This window comes from Peromyscus maniculatus, chromosome 6 (genome assembly GCF_049852395.1).
Source record: "Peromyscus maniculatus bairdii isolate BWxNUB_F1_BW_parent chromosome 6, HU_Pman_BW_mat_3.1, whole genome shotgun sequence".
NCBI lineage: Eukaryota > Metazoa > Chordata > Mammalia > Rodentia > Cricetidae > Peromyscus > Peromyscus maniculatus.
The window spans coordinates 8,868,552-8,893,021 of NC_134857.1; the positions used below are offsets into that span (position 1 = coordinate 8,868,552).

The 24,470-nt window shown below is 42.9% G+C and overlaps 1 protein-coding gene and 1 long non-coding RNA gene across 5 annotated transcripts in view; both read left to right on the forward strand.

The window, feature by feature from the left end:
* Positions 1 to 2,449: 2,449 nt before the first annotated feature.
* LOC143273810 (uncharacterized) lies at positions 2,450 to 8,026 on the forward strand. The gene is made up of 2 exons (XR_013051997.1): positions 2,450 to 2,705; positions 2,805 to 8,026. It is a non-coding gene; the product is annotated as an uncharacterized LOC143273810 (long non-coding RNA).
* A 12,103-nt stretch (positions 8,027 to 20,129) lies between these two features.
* The window catches only part of LOC102920155 (EGF-like and EMI domain-containing protein 1), a 708,148-nt gene continuing 703,807 nt past the window's right edge, over positions 20,130 to 24,470 (forward strand). For all 4 annotated transcript variants that reach the window (XR_013051998.1, XR_013051999.1, XM_016000520.3 and 1 more), the window contains exon 1: positions 20,130 to 20,249. Coding sequence is in view for 2 of the 4 variants with exons in the window: in XM_016000520.3 (XP_015856006.2) it covers positions 20,161 to 20,249 (89 nt within the window). In the remaining 2 variants the exon portion in view is untranslated. The remainder of the gene's footprint in view (positions 20,250 to 24,470) is intronic.

Here is a 24,470-nt window from a genome sequence, read left to right on the forward strand (position 1 = left end):
CCCTCTCTATTGTCCCCCCGAACCCCACAATGGCCTTTTTACCTTCCTGCTTTCTGGAGTTGCTCCAGGTTCTATACTTACATCTGAAGATGTGGATCAAGGTGCTTCAGATGAGAGAGAACATGCGACATTTGTCTTTATGGGTCTGTGTTACCTCACTCCATATGATCTTAGTTCTTAGGTGAAAGATTCTAAGAGCCTAGGAACAGGAAGCTTGCTGTAACATTGTGTTTCTTAGGAATGTCAGACACCACACCCATACAATCTCAGCAACGTGAGCTGAACAAAGAAGGCTGACACCAAGAGATGTGCCAACATGAATGGGGGAAAGCTCATGAAGACTCAACCCTCCACAAAGATCTACAAGCAACTAAGGAATGCTGAGAAGGGAAACAGCATTTCCCAGGGAAGAGCATGCTAATTGGTCATCCAGTATGAAATGGTGGTTAACCCAGGAAACATACAGATACAAGGAGCATTATACAGACTGAGCTGGTTTTATTTATTCATTTAGGAATATATATCAGCAGTTAATGAAAAAAAAGAGGCCATGAATTTGAAAGAGAGGAAGGAGGGATATATTGGAGGGCTTGGAGGGAGGAAAGGGAAAGAGTGATGAATGTAATTATAATTTCAAAAAGTTAATTATTAAAAATAATTTGAATTGAATTTATATTGACATACTATTAAATTCCATTGTTCAAACTGTACAGTTGTTTTTAAATATGTTGATAAAGCTGTGTAACCATCAACACAATCTAATCCCAAAAATTTTCAAAACTCCTAAAAGATTTCAATATTCTCTTCCCATATGTTTCTGCCTTCAAAAAAAGGGAAACTGTATGTTTAAACACCATTTTGATGGACTTCTCTATCTATAAATGTAATCACAAGTCAACATACACTCTTTCATGTCTGATTTCCTTCATACAGCATAGTATTTTATTTTATATTGCACTTATTTATGATTTATGTATGTATGTATGTATGCTGTAGAATATTATTTTAAGATGCGTTACTTTTGTTTATGCTGCATTTGTTTAACTCTGTGAAGCTGTGTTACTTTGCCTGCCTAAAACACCTGATGGTCTGTTAAAGAGCTGAACACCTCGAGAAAAGATAGTCAGGGCTTGCAGGCAGAGTTAATAGAAAGAGAAATCTGGGAGAAGAAAGAAGAAAGAGCAAGAAAAGAAGAGAGGACACCAAAGGCCAGCCACACAGCCACACAGCCACACAGCCACCCAGCCCCACAGCCATCCCCACAGCCACCCAGCCACACAGCCACCCAGCCACACAGCCCCTACAGCCACCCAGCCACCCAGCCACCCAGCCACCCAGCCCCTACAGCCACCCAGCCACCCATCCACACAGCCACCCAGCCACCCAGCCACCCAGCCCCACAGCCATCCAGCCACCCAGCCACCCAGCCACCCAGCCACACAGCCACACAGCCACCCATCCACACAGCCACACAGCCACACAGCCACCCAGCCACCCAGCCACCCAGCCCCACAGCCATCCAGCCACACAGCCACCCAGCCACACAGCCACCCAGCCATCCAGCCACCCAGCCCTACAGCCACCCAGTCCCATAGCCACCCAGCCCCACAGCCACCAAGCCACACAGCCACACAGCCATCCAGCCACCCAGTCCCACAGCCCCACAGCCACACAGCCACATAGCCATCCAGCCACCCAGTCCCACAGCCACCCAGCCACACAGCCACCCAGCCACCCAGCCCTACAGCCACCCAGCCCCACGACCACTCAGCCACCCAGTCCCACAGCCACCCAGCCCCACAGCCACCAAGCCACCCAGCCGCAGAGTAAGAGTGAAAATAAGATATACAGAAGAAAAAGTAAAAGTCCAGAGGCAAAAGGTAGATGGGATAACTTAAGTTAAGAAAAACTGGTTAGCAGGAAGCCAAGCTAAGGCTGGGCATTCATAATTAAGAAAAAGCCTCTGTGTGTGATTTATTTGGGAGCTGGAGGGTGGGTCCCCAAAGAGCAAAGAGCCAAAAGAGAAGAAATGTTAAAAAAACCAACATATGTATGTATGTATGTATTGATTGATTTATGTGTATCACATACACATATGCGCAAGTTAGAAGAGAAGTTTTAAGAGTCAGTTCTCTCTTTTATTTTTTCCTCTCTTTGTCACATCATCATTTCTTTTCTTTTCTTTTTTATTGCCATAATATTTTTATTGATTCTTTGGGAATTTTACATCACCCACCCAATCATATTCACTTTACAGTCTCCACGTCTGTCCCGCCTTGTGATCTCCCCGCCAAATGATAAAAAACAGTAAGAAAAAAATAGAAAAATAAAGAAAAAAACCAAGTCCAATTTGTGCTATCTATCTACTCAATGGAGCCTGGTCAAACTCTCAGTGGCCTGCCCTGAAACAGGGCTGAGTCCTTCCTCTCTCCACCTCCACCAGAACTGTGGGCGCCATGGGCCCTGGCCCCCGACTGGGAGTGGCTGCGGCCTTGCTTGCTTGACCTTGATCAGAATTCCTCCCTATTCGGATTCCCTGCCGGTATCCACCCTTCTGAATGCTTAAGGGAAGTTCCTTGTTGTGTATCCTGTATTTTGGGCGTTAACTACTTAGATGCTAGATGGTCGAACATTGAGTCTGGAATGTAGACCATTGACAGCGAACTTCTGCCCTCCGGGGGTTCCTCCATTTGTGCTGTAAGCCTGTACGTATTTAAGGTTTCTCCCCTCTTTCAATAAACGGCATTCGACATCCAAACGTACGAATGACTCGCTGTCTCTTGTCTCTATTTTTTAATCCGCAGCCCTTCGCTCAGATGTGGTGAACGGTTAGTGGTAACGCGGGCGTTACCGCTACAAATGGAGGTCCCACCGAGATCTGAGAAAGAAAGGACCAGCTGACGGACACTCTTGGAAGGCCGGCCGGCATTTTAAAGGTAAGAGTGGATTGAAATGTTGAAATGGGTGCAGGTAGCTCACAGTCAGTTAATTGGACTGTTGAAGCAGGAAGGCACCAAAATTAAGTAAGGGCAAGACAGCTAAAGATTTTAAATGAAAAAGGAAATCTTCCCAATAGAGAAGAGGGAAGGAAAGGAAATTTCCCGTTAAAAATGGGGGAAAAATTTTAATCAAGAAAAAAGGATTTTCCTGGTAAAAAGGGGAAAAATTTTTGAAACTAGGCCTAAAGATTGGGGCCCTGTAGAGAAAGGATAAAGGAAAGAGAGAAGCCTCTTCCAGTGGTAATGGAGGATGTAAAGACTTCTTCCAGTTGTAGAGTTTTCAGGATAGCTGAAAACTCTTGAGTTTTTTGTCCTGCAAGTGCAGAGCGGCAACATCTGAATTACAAAGAATCGGCAGGTAGGCCTCATTGCTGCTGGCTGAACAGCAAGAGAGCCCAGAGCTTGAAGTTTTGCTGTCTGCTTAATTTTGGTTCAAATGTTTTTTATTTTTCCCTCAGAGTGGGAATAATTCAATATTTAGGATCCCTTCGTGGGAAATGTTTTTCTGTTTTTCCCTTATGGTGGGAATAACTCATTGTTAGGTAGTCCCTTCATGGGAGTAGGAAGTTTAAATGTGAGTTTGTGTGTGCGGGGTGCGCCCAGCGGCTGTGGCGGTCAAAGGCGTGCACGAGATAGCCCGAAACAGCGGGCGGACAGGTACGCGCCGGTGGGAGGCAGAGCCGTGATGGAGTGCGGCCCAGGCAGGTACTGACAATAGAGCCCGAGCAGTGGGCAGAACAAAGCTAAGCTACAGCCTCAGCTCTCGCCAAGCGAGCAGAGGCCGGAAAGGGACTAACACTAAAATTTTAAACTGGGCCTAACTTCTGGTAAAAAACGGTTTCAGTCAGGACATTGAATGCTAAGTCAATGCTGTGTGAATAAAGGATGTTCTGTTCTTTTGATTGTCTTGATAAATGTTTGGATGAATGTTTGATCCTCATGGTTGAAAAACTAAAGAAACAGGATTCATAATTTTGAACTATATATTAGGTGTGCTCTTGTCTGTTGATCATTACTAAAAATTTGGCACTACAATTTAAGTTGCTTTCTAAAAATTCTTGGTTTAATTCTATAAAAATATAACACTTAAAATGGTTTGGGTTGTTAGCTTATTAAATAATGTTGCTAAGATAAACCCATAAATGATAATCTCTTACTGATAAAGAGGTAACAAAATTATTTTTCCACTAAATAAAATACAGGTAAATTGTTTGGTCCACATTGTTAATAATTGGCTATTTGTGTTAATGTGTTACTTGAAATTTATAAGAAAGGATCCTCTTTTTAAGATTTTATAAAAATATTACTAAAGAGTATTACCTAAAGTTTACCTTTTCAAATCCTATAGAGATTGTATTTAATGATTTTATAATTGACATATGTAAAAAGGACCATAAAAACAAAAGCTGGTAATAAAATTGCTCAATTATTATTGCTTTCATATTTTAAATTCAAAATGGTGCCGATATATAAAACTGGAGGCTTTGAAAGTACAGGAAAAAAGGTGTTTTGACAAACAGTTATCAATGATAAACAGCCTAAATTAAAAATAAAATTATATGGGATTGAGATTGAAAGATTATTGGATTCTGGTACTGGATATATCTATAATTTCTCAAGAATCCTGAGATCCCAATTGGCACCTTAAAAATTCTACCTCTAACCAAAAGGTATCAGCACAGCTCAAACGCCATTACAGAGCAGGCTACTTTTAAATTGGAAGGATGAGGAAGGTCATGCAGGAACTTTTCAACCATTTGTGCTACCTGACATTCCAGTGAACTTGTGGGGACGGGATGTGTTGGATGGCATGGGAGCGGTGCTTACTACACAGCCTGTACAACAGATGCTGAAGAGTCAGGGCTACTGCCCGGGCAAAGGCTTAGGGAAAATGTTGCAAGGAGACCCGCTCCCTGTGGCAGACAAAAACTGTGTCACTAGGGGTCCTGGCGATACTAGAGGATTAGGATCTTTTCCATAGGGGTCACTGCACAGCAGCCTTCAATAATACAACCGATAAAAATCACTTGGAAGAGTGATGCCCCTGTATGGGTGGAACAGTGGCCCCTTGCTAAGGAAAAATTGGAGGCTGCGTATACATTGGTTAAGGAGCAGTTAGATGCTGGACATATCATTCCTTCCACTTCACCTTGGAACTCACCTATATTTGTTATTAAAAAGAAATCAGGAAAATGGAGGCTGTTACAGGATCTTAGAGCTGTAAATAAAACCATGCTTCTCATGGGAGCAACACAGCCTGGCTTGCCTGCCCCTGTGGCAATTCCTAAGCATTGGCATTTAATTGTGGTTGACTTGAGGGATTGTTTCTTCACCATTCCTTTGCATCCCGAGGACAGTCCTCGTTTTGCTTTCAGTGTTCCTTCAAAAAATCTTAAGGAACCTTATCAGAGATATCAATGGGTGGTGTTGCCTCAAGGAATGGCCAATAGCCCTACTATATGTCAAATTTATGTGTCTTTGGCCCTAGCTCCAGTTCGAAAAGCTTTTCCAGGTGTTTATATAATTCACTATATAGATGATATATTAATGGCTGCTAAAGATAAAAAACTTGTTTTTGATGCCTTTTCTTATTTACAAGAGGTTCTTAGCTTGGCTAATTTACAGATAGCCCCAGAAAAGGTACAGGTATCTTTTCCCTATCATTATTTAGGTCATGAATTGTTACGCACGGGCATACGCCCACAAAAGATTACTCTGCGTATGGATCAGCTACGCACACTTAATGATTTCCAAACCTTTCTGGAAGATATTCAATGGCTTCGGCCCACTTTAAAAATTCCAACAGGTCAGCTTCGCCCCTTGTATGATGTCTTAAAGGACGACCCTGACCCTCCATCTCCCCGTAAATTAACAGCTGAAGGACGTGTAGCCCTACAACGTGTGCAAGAGGCCCTGGAACAGGCTCACATACAGTATATAGATCTTAATTCTCCCTTATTGTATTTGTGTAAAGAATCATTGTCTTCATGCTTTTGCTTACATGGGAGTGCCAAAATACATAAAGACTGATAATGGTCCCGCCTACAGTAGTACGGGATTTTCAAAATTCTGCCAAGATTTTTCTATTGTTAGTAAGACTGGTATTCCTTATAATCCTCAAGGGCAGGCTATAGTAGAACGCTGCCATCGTACCTTAAAAACTTATATTGCTAAAGTAAAAAAGGGGGGAGTTAGGGGCTTATCTCTCCTCTCCACATTCTATTCTTTCCCTTGTTTTATATATTTTAAATTTTTTATCGGTGGATTCTGCTAGAGTATCTGCTGCAGATAAGCACTGGAGGGCTCCTGTTGCAAATCATCCTCTGGTGCAATGGAAAGATCTTTCTACTGGCACTTGGAGGGGACCCAATCTGGTGTTGGTGTGGGCCCGGGGATCTGTTTGTGTCTTTCCACAGGACAATGAAATTCCTCTCTGGGTTCCTGAACGCTGTGTGCGCCCTGTGGCTGCTGCTGAATCCCAACATGGCAGAGACCTATTGGGCCTTCGTAAAAAACTCTCCCCTTCTGATGCCGATGGGGATTGAGAGCCCAATACGGCCAGCCTTGACAAACATTATTCTAAGCCTAGGAACTGTAGCCATGTGGTTGGATTCCTCAGAAGGTAATGTATGGTAACTTTTTTCAAAAAACATTGAGAATGTACCACACCTTGGAGATTAAGGATAACTCTGAAGGTCAATGAACTTCAATAACTCTGAAGGTCAATAAACAGTAGCATGCCAGCTAAGCCTTTTTCGCATTTTGCAACCCCCCTCAAGCTGGTGCAGTACCTACTTTTCAGGAATGGCTCTGTGCAACATTTATTTGCCTCCTGAAATTCATCTAGCCTTTTTGAAGATACCTCAAAATTTGTGAGCCTGAATGTGGCCATTATTGAGGCCATTAGTTCTACTCCTTGTTTGCTGTTTTTGTTTTCTGTTTTCTTTGTTTCTTAGTTGTTCTCTTGCAGACCTGCCAGCCTAAGTAGTACTGGGATCAAGAAAAATGGGCCTTGGTGGTTCGTGTTCCTGGAGCCGTGTCCATGCCAGTGGACCGTGGCAGCTAGACACAGATGATGCTCACACGCTCCAGAAGAGACTCTGACATCGCTGTTGCCGTTGTTGCTGTTTTAGCAGTGGTGGTCACTGCTGCTATTGTTTCTGGGATTGCTATTTCATAATTGGTTACTACAGCTAGCACAATGGAGACCCTGGCAGCAAAAGTAGCTACCACAGTTAGTTAATCTTTCTTCTTATTGGGCATGACAAATTTGATTCCACTTTTATACATTATAATTGGCTTTGTAAGTTGTAAAAAAATTATTAAAACTCAAGTTCCATTTGCTTATGGGATACCACCTTACAAGGACTCCTATTTACAGCAAGGCTCGTTTTAGAAGGGAGTGGTTCAATTGCCTTTAGCCTCCTGGCTATGGGTGGGTTCGGACTTCTGTTGGTCTTTTCTGTGTCGCACAGATTGCAAGCCCAGTGCCACTTTGAGATCTTTGGCAGCAGTCACTCTACAGCTCACATGGTTGAGTCTGTATGATAATGAGTATTCAGAGACGGGTAATGCTTGGGCGGCTGCCACCAACCTAAGACAGAGCACTTGTGTGGCCTGGGCAAGTGTCTCTATGACGGGTAAGGTGGTCTGCTGGTCCCACGCAACCTAAGCCAGAAGCTCATTTAATAAAAAGGGGGGAACTGTGGGCGCCATGGGCCCTGGCCCCCGACTGGGAGTGGCTGCGGCCTTGCTTGCTTGACCTTGATCAGAATTCCTCCCTATTCGGATTCCCTGCCGGTATCCACCCTTCTGAATGCTTAAGGGAAGTTCCTTGTTGTGTATCCTGTATTTTGGGCGTTAACTACTTAGATGCTAGATGGTCGAACATTGAGTCTGGAATGTAGACCATTGACAGCGAACTTCTGCCCTCCGGGGGTTCCTCCATTTGTGCTGTAAGCCTGTACGTATTTAAGGTTTCTCCCCTCTTTCAATAAACGGCATTCGACATCCAAACGTACGAATGACTCGCTGTCTCTTGTCTCTATTTTTTAATCCGCAGCCCTTCGCTCAGATGTGGTGAACGGTTAGTGGTAACGCGGGCGTTACCGCTACACACCAGAAGCCATCATTTGTGGAGAACTAACCTCAGTACCCTTATCACACTTTTTAAGAGTTCTCTTCGATGGCTTTCTGTTTAGGCTGCTACTTTGGTGGGGGGGGGGGGGGGTTGGGGGATGGGTTGTCACAGAAGCCTTTCATGTCCCTCTTTCTCAACTGTGTGTCTGTGCAGTCATCCATACCACTGTGCTCTTTACAGTCATTGGGGTCATGGACTGTGGGTTTCCACACAGTTTCTGGAAAAAGCACAGACCATGAATACAGCCGCTGTAGTAGGACCCAGTAGGGCATGGACCCAGGCATGGCGCTTGGCAGCAGCATGGCCCAGACATCACCCTGGCCTCAGGTGGCAGTGCAGACCAGTCATATGAATAGGGATCCAGTGGAAGCATGGCCCACGGCTATCAACATGGATTCAGTCAGCGGCACAAACCACGAATATCCATGTGAATCTCAGGCTTGGGGCATGGCCTGGGCAGCAGCATGGACCACAGACATCAGTATGGCCTCCAGTGGCATCACGGACCATGGTGGTCCCCTGAGGAGATCCAATCCAGAAATGAGCTGTTCCTCATCTTAGGCCTCCGTTGCTGCCCAGAGCCAGGGTTATCCAGCCAGCGGCATGGTGGGGGTGAGGGGAACAGAGTCTGCATCTGCCTAAGCTCCAGGCTGCTGCACACCATGCTGCTGACCCTCCTTGGTTACAGAATGTCCACTGTGGACCTCAGCCCCTTCTCATGCTTATCACTGCTGTTGCATCTCCAGTTCTGCTTCACTCCACAGCACATGTACCGCTTCCTTTTTTTAACTTTCCTACCTCTCCATCATGTATTTGTTTATGATAGTGATGCCCTCATGATCTGTCGAAGTGAGGCAGCCTGGTTGGTTTCTACCCAGGTCCCTTCTTTAACTATGTTCTTTTCATAATCTTGGGGAGAGATTTGTGAGCCTTGTAACTTTCTCAACCTCCTGAAGCCTCTAAGTCCCATTAGGTTTCTGAGCCTTGTAAATTTCCCTCACTTCCCGATTCTCCTTCCTCCTAACAAGAGGCGATGACTGAGTTTGAAAGCCATGGCTGTACAACAGGTCCTCGGCCTTAATCTGGGCTTATCTTTCCAGGCAACCCTGATGGTTCCTCCTGTCTTTTTATGTGTACTTGAATGGATATGATGGAGACCATTTGGGTTTTGGTGGATACTTTTAATTATTTACTTATTTTTGTGTGACAGATTCTTCTTGAGGAGACACAGCACACACACACATCTCTAGATAAGAGGCCTACTATCAGACTAATGTGTGGATACCATCCAAGTTCAATTTGGTGAACCTGTGAGTTTTATTGGAGTTACTTACAGAAATATGGGTACGGGTTACTCACAGGAGCAGAAATGACTCAAAGACAGCTGCATCACCAAAGGCCATCCCAACTGAAGGACAGCTCACAAAAGCGGGGAATCTGGGGCAGTTGGCACAGCCTACAGGCAGATGTTGGAGAGTGTCCTTTCCAATGACTCAGCTAGTCTGAGCCTCTTCCAGGCAGCCCCTCTGGTCTTCATTTCTTCTAGGCTGCTTGGTTGGTCTATGCAACTTTCAGGCGGGGGGGGGGGGGGGGGGGGGGGGGGGGGGGGGGGGGCTTGTCCAAAAGCCTTTGCATTTTGACTTGAGATCTACCTAGAATCTCAGCAATCTTTGCTGTTTACTCTTGGGGAGGGAGGAGCCTAGAGAATCTGGTCAGTTTCAGGAACTTCCTGAAGCTATTTTGAATAGTTCCCTTCTTAAAGCTTCCTTCTTCTCTTCAGGATAGAATGTTTCAATCTCAGAGGAAACTGCTATACAACACTTATTTACACTGCTTGCTCACTGGTCTGCTCCTATAAAATCCTCTTCTAATTCATCCATGTTGAGTTAGAAAATGAAGGTACAACTATATTTATCAAGTTTTGGTTTTGATCATTCTTAGGTATTAATGTTTGCTTTACAAAAGACAAACTAATGAGTGTACTTTTTTTCCTCCTTGCTCTTTGGGGCCTGCCACCCAGCTCCCAAATAAATACAAAGAAACTTAATCTTACTTATGAATGCCTGGCTTTAGCTTGGCTTGTTTTTAGTGAGCTTTTCTTAAGTTATCTAGTCTCCCCTTTGCCTCTGGGCTTTTATTTGATTTATTTTTCTCTATTCTCTATTCCTTTCTTTACTTCTTACTTCATTGCTGGCTGTCTGGCTGAGGTGCTGGCCCCTAAGGTCCTCCTCTCCTTCTTTCCTCCCTCCTCCCTCTCTTGTTCTTTTTCTCCTATTTATTCTCTCCACCTGGCAGCCCCAGCTATCCCTCTCCTACGTAGTTGCTGGCATTTCAGTCTTTATTAGATCAAGCAGGTTTTTTAGGCAGGCAAAGTAACACAACTTTACAGAGTTAAACAAATAAAAATAAAAGGTTGTAACATATCTTTGCATCATTAAACAAATATTCCACAGCATAAACAAACGTAACACATCTTAAGCTAATATTCCACAGCAGAGGAGTTGTCGGCAAGGCTTTGCTCCAATACCCTAAATTGTTGGGTTAGAGTGTCTCCATTACTCTGAGCACACATCATGCTGCTTGGCTCCATTTTGCACTTCTCGGCGATTAGATGTAGTGAACTTTCTTAGCAATGTTATTTTGTAGCCAAACTGTTTGGATATGATTAATTACCCAAGGTAGTAATCTGTGAAGAGAGAGACTTCAGAATAAAAACTGCCTTTTATCGATAACCTACAATAGGAACACAGCGGAGGACTTCAGTAAGTTGAGATCATGTAGTAACAGTAGGAGGCAGTACCCCAGCTTCAGCAATGGGTGTGCCATAGTGTCAGAAAAACAATTAAAGAGAATAGATCTGACAGACATATACATAAAATTCAATTTAAGAGCAACAAAACTATTTCTTAAAATTTTTCTGAGATATTAACCACAGTAGATTGCATGAAACTTCAGAAAATTTGCCAACATATGCAATTAAATAACATGTCCTTGAACAACCAACAAGTTAATAAAAAAGCTAAAAGGAAAATTGAAAATATCTTGTGATAAATGAAGATATATATATATATATATATATATATATGATATAAAACTTACGGTGTGTCAAAAATGCTATTCTAAAAGAAAGTTTAAAATAACAATTGCTAATATCAAAAAGGAGAACTATATTAACTAAAAACCTAATATTATACCCTAATCAGACCAGGAAAAGAATGAAAAAGCAACTCAATGTCAGTGAGCTGTGGCAGTCTTTCTCTGTGGTCACCAACCAGCGCCCAGACCATGACCTGGAGACTTATGAATGCTCAGCCTTATCTTAGCTCTCATTGTAATCTGTTTCTCTGTGCTTTGCCTTGGGGCTTTTTACCTTGCTTTCTTTCTGTATATCATTTTTTACTGCTTTCTCCATGGCTGTCTGGCTTCTGGCCCCAGAAATGCTTCTCTCTTTCTCCCTCATTCTCTTCTCCTTCTCCCTGGAGCCTAGATTTCTCCTCCTTATTCTCTCTGTCCACCAGCCCTGTCTATCCCTCTCCTGCCTAGCTATTGGCCATTCAGCTTTTTTATTAGACCAATCAGGTGCCTTAGGTAGGCAAGGTGAAACAAATGCAACACATCTTTACATAATTAAACAAATGCAGTACAAGAAGATGTAACACACCTTCACATAGTTAAAGTATTATTCTGCAGCAGAAACAAATGTAACACATCTTTGCCTAGTTAAAATAATGTTCCTCAACCCTGAGTAGAAATAAAACAGAGAAAAAAAAACATGTAAGCAGCCAATGAAACTAAGAGTTAGTTGGCAAACCTTGAGCTAAGCTAAGTGACAAAAAAAAAAAGACTCAAATAAGTAAAATCAGCAACATAAGAGGATCGTATGAGAGTACTATGGAGAAATATACTCCAACAAACTGGATAACAAGAAGGATGGATGCATTAGCACAAGTAGGCCACCAAACATGAAAAAATGTTTGAAGAGAACTATAAAGAACAAAATTAAATCATGATTAAAATGTTTCCCACCATGGAAAACTCTGTCATTGCTGTTGTAGTCTATCAAGCATTTAAGAACAAACTACTGTTGAGCCTTCTGAAAAATCTTATAGACACTTGAAAAGGAGGGGACCATCTCAATTTAATATAATAACTTAAAAACAAGCAGTAAGGGGCTGAAGAAATAATGCAATTGGCCAAGTGCTTGTAGGACCAGCAAGAAGACTGCAGTTTGGTCCTCAGCACCCAACTGAAAAAGATCAACCTAGTGATGCATGCTTCAACACCAAGACAAGATGAGGCTATCTGCAGAAGAAAACTAAGGAACAATGTCCCTGATCACTTTAGCTGCACATATTCTTAATGAAGTGCCAGAAAACAGAATCCAGCAGCATATTAAAAATATTCATGGACCAAAATTAAATGACCTTTATTCCTGTGATGCAAGGATAGGTTAACACATGGATATCAAGAAATGAGATATGCTACGCTCCCAAAATGAAGGGCAATTCCTACATCATTTCCTCAGTAGATTCAGAAATATTCGGCAAGATTCCACATGCTTTTATTATCAAAATTACAAACAAAGTAATATAAGGAATGAGGCCAGCACAATAAAGTCACATCTCACAGGCCACATCTCCGTTAGACTCAGTGGTTAAATGCTGAAAGTTTTGTTTCTAAGCTCAGGACAAGGATGATCCTTTTCATCAGTGCTAATCAATCAACCCAGCACTGAAAGTCTTATACAGAGCAACAGGACAAGAGAAAGACAGGAAAGGATTCCAAAATGAAAAGAAAAACAACAACAACAAAACTAAAAATGTTGCCGCTTTCGGGTGACTAGATAAATTGAAAGCCTTGATGACACTCAACCTCAATTGTTAAAAGAAATAAACAAATTCAGTAGAATTGAAAGACACAAAGAGTGGGCAGAAATCAAGTGTTTTTATACTCTTACAATGATCTATCAAAAGAAATCAAGGAACCAAACTCATTGTCATAAACTATACAAAGCAAAACACTTAGAAATGCATCTGACCAAGAAGGTGTGCTGTCTTCTCAGTGAATATCATGAAACGCTGATGGAATATACTGAAGTTGGCATAGATAAACAGAGAAGATGGTACCTAACCATCAGTGGGAAACCTGACCTGAGATGGCTCATGACAGATGGCAGATGGTTCAGCAGGTAGAAGCTCTTGCTATTCCTGTCATGTGACCAAGTTTGATCCCCAGACCTCACAGTAGAAGGCACAAACTGACTAGTGAAAATTCCCTTTGACCCCCACATGTATGCCACAACACAAGTAGGACTCACACTTATATTACACACATGCACACACACAGGGTTATAATAATAAATAATGTTAAATATAATTAATAAATTTGAGGATATGTCCATGTTGCCCAAGGTGATGTACAGGTTTTATGTAATCTCTGTGAAAAATTCTAATGACTTCTTTTTAATAATACTAAAATTCATATCAAATTAAAAAGAGCCCAAGTGGCTAAATCAGTCTAAAAGGAAAAGGCTTAAACTGGAAGCATAACAAGTCTCAATGCCAGCAAAGGCAATACTTGAAAATAATGCTGTAGGAAACCAACCAGCATGGTTCTGGTGCAAAGTTAGGCATTCTCACCAACAGAACAGAGCAAAGAGCCCAAAAATAGCCCACATGCTCAGTATCAGTTGATTTTCCACAAAGATACCATGAACATGGGGCAAAATCTATCAGTAGATGATATTGATATAACTGGATAAGCGCATAGCAAAGAGTGAAATTGAAACCCTGCCATATACCACATATGAAAACCAAGTCAGTGACCTTAGGAGGTGGTCAGGTTGGTGAACTTCTTGCTCTACAAACATGAAGAACCAAACTAGATCTTCTTAGCTTACACATTAAAAAAAAAAAAAAAGCCAGCAAATCTACAAGCTCCAGATTCAGTGAGAGACCTGTAGCAATCAATCAGTAATTAATTAATTTTAAAAAGCTAAAGATCAACTGAGGAAGATATCTGCTATTAATCTCTGGCATCTATACACAGTTACACAGACACCTGTATGCATTACAGAGGCACACACACACACACACACACACACACACACACACACACACACACACATAAGCAAAGATACACAGAAAGAGAGAGGGGAGTGGGGGCCTGATCAAAGCAGATTATGGACTTACACTTAAGGAACAGCAAAATGACTGGACAAGAGCTGCAGAGAAAGCTTCCAAGCACTGCTCTGAGCAGCAGCGTTTGGTTGTGGATCAAGGAGAGCAGGTAACTGCAGCAAAGCCCAGGCAGTAGAGTGGCTGGAAGCCTCTGCATGGCAGAGGAAACAACAGCACCAAGAAACAGACTGTGTAACTGGGCATATTTTCAAACTATGGATCTGATAAGGATTTATTGTTTAAAATATACGAAAAGCTCAATTCAAGGGCCAATTACAAATTGTCAAGAGCTAAAACACTTTGCAAAGGAGACACAAAGGTGACTACCAGGTAGCCAGAAAGTTGCTGGACTAGACTGGTCAGGGGATGCAAATGAGAACCACAGTGAGTTCTCACCTCACACCTCCTCCTAGTCTTTGTCACAGCTGTGAAAGCAAAAGACACTGAGCAAAACAAGCCAGTTCGAAAAAGAGAAAAGTAGAAAGAAGGTTGCCAAAGGGCTGTGGGGAAGGGAGAATTCATATTTCATGAGTGTAGAGTTTCAATTTTGCAAAATGAAGATGTTCTGAGATCTACTGCACACAAACGTGACATGCTTAACACTGTTGAATTGTGCATTTCAAAAATTATTATGGTGCAAACCAGGGGTCTCTGTGTCTCTATCTGTTTCTTGTGCCTTTTCTTGGGCTCTTTTCCTTCTGTTTATTTGTTTTGTCCTATTCCAGTGTGTTTGTTTTTGTTTTATCTTAATATATTATATTATTGTGTTATGTTTATTATATAACCATCCCTTGGGTGCCTGTTTGTTTTCTAATGAGAGATATAAAGGGACAGATCCGGGTGGAAGGGGAGGTGGGAGGAGCTGGAAAGGGTGGAGGGAGGGGAAACTGTAATCAGGATATATTATATGAAAAAAAACAACAACCCTATTTTCAACAAAAGAAAAAATTTAGAACTGTAATTTAATGTTAGATATCACTATTAGCTGTACAAGGTGTTATTTCTAAAACACAAAGGTACAAGTCAGCTATGTGTCTGCTCATATTTGTCATTATGTGCTAATAAATATGTGGAAGTTCCATCCTAACTTACAATTTTAAAGTCATTGCAACTCACAAGTACTGTGGGATAAAAACATGATAGAGAAAAGCATTAAACAAATGTCCAAAGACGTTACGTTGAATTTATCATTTTTTTTTTAAGAAGACAGAGTTAACTGTGAACTTGTAGGGACACAATTTTGTGGCAGATGAAATCAAAGTGAGGATGATTAGATACACCTTGGTGCGACAATCTCAGTTGGTTTCTGGGTGAATTTCATTCTATTTTGCCTGGCATCAAGATTTCAGTGTACATGGCTCATTAGTGCTTTGTAGGCACTTCTATAATGGCAATTTATTACACTTGCAGGTGACAGAAGCTGCCCTTTGAAGAATTGCTTTCTGACCTCCTCTTTCAACCCACAACACCTGCTGAATGGGATGGCCTGTGCTTTTTTCTCAGTCCCTGTACAGACGCTAGGAGTTTTTTTGTGTGCAGGAGGGCAGTGCTGAAAAGCGTTGGCAGGAAGGCTTTTGCAGCAGCCTGCCTGTCGAACTGCATGGATCAACAATTTCTCAATTAGAAGAAGATAGACGAGAAGATAAAGTATTTGGTGACTGCAAAGCTTCAGCAGCAGCTGAGGAAGATTGGAGGAACATCTGGTCCAAATCTATTTCTTTTTAGGTAAGCACTCCTTTTTACAACTAGCATACACAAAGCATGAAATTGGCTTACCCCACCTCCCTGAAACAAGGAAGAGGCTTGGATTTATCACTCCTATGACGCAGGTATGAAAACATTGGGGGTGTCATGAGGCATGGCCACTGAAGTCCCTTCAAACCTCTGTTCTCAGAGATAACATTTGTCAAGTATATTTGGCCTGTTTTTTTCTTTTCTTAAAGACTCTGTCTGGTTTAATATATACATACATATATATATATATTAAACAAACCAGATATATATCTGAGCAAAAAGAAGAACTCAATTTGTGATGATTCTGGATTATTTTTTCCATGAAATTTGTGTCTCAGCAGGGGATATTATTAATACTAAATTTCTCTTTAAATTTTGAAATTGGTACATTTCATACCTAATTCTCCTGCTTTACTAATTTAATAATGCCTGCCACTTTAGGCAATGAAGGCAAATTGTTTTTCCATTTCTAGCTTCATTTATGTGATTACAGTGCCCTGAAACCGGAGAGCTGTATTGTTGCTTTAATATGAAGGACTGGAGCTGACAGATAACCTGATGCTCACTGATGAAACCAATAACTAGTTGTTTCCTGTAAGTGTGCATACAGTATGGGCAGATGTAGATGCTGTCTCAGCAGGGAATGGGCACACACATGCATGCATATGTGTGTGTTTGGAGGCTAGAAGTTAATCTCAGCTGCCGTTCCTCAGGATCCTTCCACCATGTTTTTTTGAGGCAGGCTCTCTCAGAACCTGGGGCTTGCAGATTAGGCTAGGCTGGCTGGCTTGGTAATCCACCTGTCTCAGCCTCGTAGGTGCTGAGATCATGAGCATGCCTCACCAGGGTGAGCTTTGTCCCTTGAGTGCTGAGGCTCAAACTCCAGGCCTCCAGCTGGCCTTACAAGCACTTCACCAACTGCGTTATTCCTCCACACCTTACTGCTTGCTTTTAAGGTGTATAAAAGTGCTTCAAGAGGGGAGCTGAATTCAAATCAGGTTTGTCCAGTTCGTGGTAAAATATTAATCCTTAGGCCATTACATGTAATGATGTTGCTTATGTCATGATGTTGTATTTAGATTATTATCCATGAAAGACTACATTGAAATCAACCTCAATTTGTGGAATATACACTAATCATATTTATTCTGTCACATCCAAAGTGCTCTCAATGTTCATTTATAATAAATATTCAAACTAATGTACATGAAAGAAAAATGTTCAAACACAGGATTTCCAATGGACTGATGTGCTCCCCACATACCCAAGCTATCCTTTAGTATAACCATGCAAATCAGAAAATTTACAAATATTTCTATATTTTTCCATTATTTTTAAGTCTTTAGATACTTGTGAGTTTCAGCTATGGCTTACTTTAAATTTTGTTTTGTAATAAATATAGACTATTATTTATGTAAGATTTCTTTAATACAAAGAAAGGAAATGTTTTAGAAACTTTCTGCATTCTAGAAGGGAATGTGATTAGCTGTAGACCCCTACAGAGTTAAAACTAGCCCAGAAGCAAAGAAAGGCATAGCGCGTCACAGGGAGTTTCAGGAGACAGTTAATCTACCCTCTCATGTTTAGGTGTGCTATACATTTTCATTAACACCATTAAGATCAAAGCTGTATTAAAACAACCTCAGCTTTGAGAAATGGAATTAGAAGGGACAGGGCTCATCTTTTCACCTATGCGTACACTGTACATAGTCAGGATACACAGTTCAGACGACACTGTTGCTGTGTATTAGCCAGTGACTTTCTTGTGTTCTCATCCCCATAGGACCCTGCTTGTCCGGAGCCTTCTGACTGTTCATTAACATTGTCCTGGAAGAGGAGGGATCAAGGAAGAGGAGGGAAGGGAGACTAAACGATCAACTTTGTTATTATTTTTTCTTGTATTTAATAAAGATGACCAAGAGATTCGAGATACTTTTGAGGAATGAAATGTGGATTTTACAGTATAGGTGAGAACTAATTAGAAGGTGGTCAGGTGACCTCAGACCTCTGGAGCACAAGTTAGCATTGCTGCTAGGCTCAGTGACTCTAGGGCTGGACTTCTGGTCTTCAGGGCCTGCTGTATGCAGAACTGCCTCTAGGAAAGAAAATAAGAATAATTTATAGTTTAGGAGTTTAAATTTATGTTTATTTTGTGCAACCAGCTCTAAAATTATCTTTTCAGGATATATGCCAAAAAATAACTTGCTGCACATATACAATTTTAAAATTTGTCCACAAGTTTAACTCAAATAAAGAAGACACACACACACACACACACACACACACACACACACACACACACACACAAGTTTAACTTAAAGAACGAATATACAACAATAGATAAGTCTAAGATAAATAGAAGATACTGCGAGAAGTCCAACTCAAATTCAAGGAGTACAGTCAAGAAGTTCTAAAGCCTGCAGGTCTGATTCTTTCTTTCACAGACCCTTCTTTATTTTCTTCTCAGAGACACTTTAACAGCATCCTCCAGTCCCTCTAGAAATGCCCAGTTGTTTTCTCCCTGTCAGAAAAGCTGAAAGTAATAAAGGAACATTGGTTTGAAAGATGGGGACTAAGGGGTAGGTGATTAATTCATTCATGGAGGGCAAAAGGGAATCCAAACCATCTAAGAAAGATTCTTTTAGGGCTTCTACGAGTGAGGGAACCACATACTACCACTTTAAGTATTTGACAAAGAACAACTCTCTGGAGAGACACTTTTTTAAGTTTAGGAATAAAAGCAAAAGGCAAAAGTTATTCCCCTGCAGATTGCTTCGCATTTGGGGGTGGGGGGATTTAAGCGCAGATGATGGCTCCCAAGCCTGGGCTGTCCTTGTTGGAGGGCATGACGCGCCATAGATTTTTATTTTCACGAAACACACTCCCAGAGGCTTGTGGCCTTCCAGACAGCAGCTGGCGCCGGGCAGAGGCATAGCCTCCGGCCGGAGAAGCTACTGCCTACCGCTCGCTCATCCTGCTCTTGGCTGAGCATCCCTGGCAGCGCAGGCTAGTTCCACAGCCTAAGCTTCCCGATTTGAGCAGACGCTGTTCCCTTCTGGAAGGACCACCGGGGCTAGCAACTGGAGGTTGCTCTGCGGATTTTAGGCACTCAGAGCCGGTTTGAAGGAAGGAGGGACTAGGTTTGGAGAAGAGCCGGCGCCTCTTAAAACTCTTGGTGCCTAAAATGAGTGAGATGGTGGCCAAATAGAGCGGAGGGAGATTATCTCATTTTGAATATCCAGGACTTCTGGATGCGCCAGCGATGTGTACAGCAACTGTCGATTTGGCAGCAGACTGGACTCGGTCAATTGCAATTCCTTTCCTACTTCAAGCTTACCTCCCCCAGAGCTGTGCTCAGACTGTCCTCACAGCCTCCAGGTGGGAGGGAGCTGAGCGAGAGGGAATCAAAAGTCAGCTTCCTTTTGCTCTCCGCTGGTGGCAGATGCGCAGCTGGTTGGTCCTAAGCAGGTTGGTGTTGGAGGGGAAAAGCCGGCACTGCTTAGCGTCTTTGCTGGCTTGGGGCGGAGGATGCTCAAAGGATTTGGAGGAAGAGGTTGGGAGTAGAGTTGTGTGGATTATTGGTGGAAGAACATGATATGAGGTGCCAGATGCTTCCCCAGCCACCGCCCAGCGCCCCTTGGAGAAGAGAGGGTGAAGAGGGCGTGGGGGCGGGGGCCGCCCTGCAGCGCAAGGAGCGCGTGGTGGCCAGGGGGCTGTCTCTTTAAGCGCTCCGGAGGGGCTGGGGCCAGAGGGCGGCGAGCGCGTTGCCATGGCATCAGGGCTGCGGGGGCTGCAGGACCGCTATGCTCGCTGGTCTCTAGTTGTCTCGGGTAATGCAGGGGCTGTGCAGCTCTTGGGCTACAGCGCCTGGGGTTGGCTTGGCCGGCCACAACTAGCGCTCGCTCGCTGTTGCCTGTGTCGCCTGCTGGGGTCGAGCTGCTGCCGCGCCCAGCGCAGCAAGACGCACATCGCGGTCCTCGAGAGCGAGCCGGCACTTGCAACTTCTGCCTGGCGAGCCCAACTTCTGCGCGGGATTCGGACTTGAAGATTCCGAGCGGCACACGGCGCGCAGTTGGGGCGGTGGCCCCGCTGGCTCAGCATCACTGAGATGACCTCCCCACTGTGGTTCTGGTGCTTCTGCCTCTGGGCGGCCGACCACTGGCCACCAGGAAGCGCCCTGCAGCTCCAGCCTGGCATGTAAGTGGAGCCCGACAGCTCCGGAAAGCATGCCGACAGCTAGCTTAGGTCTGTGCGCCCCCGCCCTACTCTACACCAAGGTCTCTCTGGGAAGCAATGGAGGGATGGGGTGCTGCGATGCACTAGGCGTGAGAACTTGAGGATGTCCCTAACTGGGTACGGGCGGGAACGTTATTGTAGACTAGACCTCAGGGAGCGCCACCGCCCAGCAGAACTACTGCTACTGAGTGGACCCTGATATTTCAACCTAGTATTTTCCAAGAACCTGACGGACGCCCCCCCCCCCCGAGTTTGAGTGTATATTTTCATATTTGGGGAGTAACTACCCACTCTCTACAAGGCTTTTGCATAAAACCCCGTCGAAAGGGAATTATTTTGACTTTAAAAAAAAGGATCTAAGTGTTTCTGCACATTCCTCCCCCCCCCCCCGCTTTGGGGGAGATATGACGAAGTCCAAAGAATGGGTTATTTCAAGGATCTGATGAGATAGGCGAGGAGCCAGTAATGCAGCGGCTGAGGAGAAGGGGCACAGGGGGGATTCCTTCTTCCTTAGAAGTAAGACCGGGAAATGTCTGTTCTTGGTCACCTTGTGGAGCGCTGGGAGTTCTGAGAAGTCCTACAGCCCGGTCTACTTAACTGGCTGGAGAAGTTTTTGCTAGGTCTTACTTAACATCAGTCTACTGGAGAAAGCGGGCTCTGACTTGGCTTTTCCTCTACTGCTCTTGGGCAGTTATGAGCAGACAGCAGAGCCCTTTGGACATTTCTGCATCCCCTCTTCTTTGCTTTTCGGAAATAGGAATTAATATACAGTAGAAAAAGTGGTTTAGAGAAAAGCCACTCATACCTTTCCCCAGCTTTACTTCTTCCTGTGAGAAAAATACCGTTTGGGGGTTCACGTTACATTTCAATATTTCATCCTCTGTGAGATTCATTCTGCTACCTGGTTACTGCACAGGTCATGAACTATGAACAGGGCCAGGGTGACATTGTATTTCACAACTTTGACTACATAGTGGCTAAATGTGTATTCTTCTGAAATTCGAGGAATTGCTGCAAGTTTGATTTCTCTAGAATTGATAAGGTTTTCATTGTTTACTTTGAAGAGGAGAATTTAGACTCTGTTATCTTGGAAAACATCACTCTGGGTAGCCTGTGCCTGTGAAAGCCTTTATCTTATAATGCTTCAGAGCAAAGTCGCTTTAGTGGGAATACTGTTAAAGTGAACCCTAGGTTTCCTTGTCTCATTTACCCATCAACACTGGACTGAACAACCCCGGTGGGAAGACACACTCCACTCTTACACGACAGTGTTCATCTCCTTTCAGTGTTGACTCTTTGGCCTAGAATGATGATATTGCAATAAAAAAAAAGAATTGTAGTTGTATTTATATATCAGATGAAGTGAAGTCAGGTATTAAAGCTAATATAAATTCTTAAAAGATTTAATAGAAATGTGGTTTCAAGGAATTGCTAAAGTCACTCTGATGACTTTTAGTTATTTATGGTAGGGGAAGTGTGGTCATTTGTTTATAGTTCTCTCTGGTGCTGGAGTTCACACATCAGGACCGCAGTGGGATCTATTGCCAGGCTTTTTTTTTTTTTTTCTCAATTCTTGGCATGTAGAATACACACATAGCACTTGAATACCACACACCTGTCTATTTGTTAAATGCAAGAGAATTCTTCTTGAGATTGTCATTGACATCTGAGGTCTGTTACTCCTGCATACAGGCTTTTGATGAATTAAAGACTGCTGATGAAAGTATGCCATCCGATTGACCCACACTTACAGATCATCAGTGTAGTGAATGTAGTGATTCAAGTTATGTGTAGCTTATCTTAAAAGATCAAGTGAAGATGAGCAGCTCACCAAAAGTCAGATTTACATACATGTCACATTTATGATTGTATCTCTTAGAAGGGAAACTCATTTAGAAAATTTATTAATGAGACAAAAGATGTGTGCCATGGATTTCCCCATTCTCATGATGATTGATCAGTCTGATGATTTTGTTTGATCACAATTTGGAAGCTTTGGATGACTAATGTGAGACTGATTCAGAAAATCAGCACTTCACTGAAGGACTCATTGTGTGAGTAGTTATCACAAACCACAGCTAGTAGTTAATTCCCTTGAATTCCTACTTAGACACCAGATGACTGTTAGCTACTTGCGTTTACCAGTGTCATGAGTGAGATGGGCAGTTCTTTCATGCCCATGAGTGGGGAAGAGACATGACTGAGTTGAGATTTGCATTGCCAGATCTGAACCCAGATGTTTTCACTGCAGAGCTAGGGCTCTTCCTCTCCTTTCTTCTTTTTCTGTTTTTTTGACAAGGAGTCACATGCAGCCCTTGCTAGACTTGATCTCACCCACTATGTAGCTGTGTCCTTAAACTTCCAATTCTCCTGCCTCTACCTCCCAAGTACTGAGATTACAAGCATGCCTCTACCACCACACCATACCTAGTTCCAGAGTTGGGGTTTAACTATTCCAGAACATCCAGGCCTAGGCTGTTTTTATGAAGTTTGTTTTAATTTTCCTATGTCTTCTCAGTGGGATTGAAGCTGATATTTTCAATCTAGGGGATGTCAAGACACTTTGGGCACCTCTTCTGGGTTGCAACAACTCAGGTTCGGTGGGCATCAGTGCTCCATTTGAGTGCCAGTTGTCCCGATGTGTGTGATAGAACTTACCAGGAAGTTCTGAATTCTCTTTGCTTACTGAAGACTTTCCATGAGAAATTCCCGACTGCTGCTTAGTGATGGATGGCCTTAAGGCTTCCGGTTTGTTTGTTTGTTTGATAGACTAATCATGCTACAAACTTGGCCGGCCTTGAACTCTCAGTAATCCTCCTGCCTCAGCCTCATGAGTGCTGACATTTTGATAAGGGGATATTGATGAGTTTACTTATGTTAATGGTACTCTGAACATGCTTTTCACAGGATTAAACAGGAGGAGTAGATAAACTCTACCCAGATCTCTGAGGCCTCAAAGGACAGTTATATTAAAATATAGCCTTTGCGATGTACTTTTGTGAACACTTAGATAACAGTGAGATGAAAATAGTGAACATGGAGGTATAATGAGTCTTTTTCTGTCCCACCAGCCAGCTCCCAAATAATGGCATGGAGACTTCTTATTAATTATGAAAGCTCAGCCTTAGCTTAGGCTTGTCCCACTAGCTCTTATAATTTAAATTAACCTGCTTTTATTAATCTATGTTTTTGCCATGTGGCTTTTTACCTTTCTTTTATTCTGTATGTCTGACTCCCCACGTCTCCATAGCATCTGTCTCCCAAAAAGCACTAAGTCCTCCCGATCCATCAAAACAGAGAAGGCCTCGACACTCAAAGCCCCTTCCCACTACTTCCAGGGTCCCTGCCTTTTCCAGGTGCCTTCTGGTGCTGTGATTACTTTCTGTCAACTGGTTGCTGTCTTAGCCATCTGACCTAAGGTTAATTTTATTTAATCAATGCAAATGCAAACTCAGGGTTCACAGTGTGATCAAATATCCCCCAACACGGAGGTACTGTAGAGATCAGGACTGAATTAAGATAGAGCTAGCCAAGGCAGGCAGTGGTGGTGCACGCCTTTAATCCCAGCACTTGGGAGGCAGAGCCAGACGGATCTCTAAGTTCAAGGCCAGCCTGGTCTACAGAGTGAGTTCCAGGACAGGCACTGAAAGTACACAGAGAAACCCTGTCCTGGAAAACAAACAAACAAACAAATAAACAACAAAAAAATAGAGCTAGTCACCTAAGTTCTTGGATCTTGGGATATTTATGTTTCTCTAACACCTGGGTGGGGAGACTTTAAGGAGCAAGGTCAATGTGTGACCAGGCAGTCTCCTAAATTGTATAGGACATCTCACATCCATGATCTAATATGTGCACCTCACATAGGTATTTCTGACATAGAATTCAAAACATGGCACATAGACTTTGCATCCATGTGTTAGAGGTTTTGCCTGTGCAGTGAGAAAAGACTTATATAAACAGTAAAGGATGGAGAGCTTACATGGCTCATACTGTCTGAGTTTTCAGTCCATGATTGGTTTGCTTTGCTGTTTATAGGCTGTGATGAGACAGAACACCATGGTTAACAGTGTGACAGAGCAAAGTCACTCACCTTAGTGTTGACAAGAAGTAGGGTTGGGGGTTGGGAGGGTGGGCTAGCATGAGGACTAGCTGTATCTTTCCAGGGTACGCCCTATGACC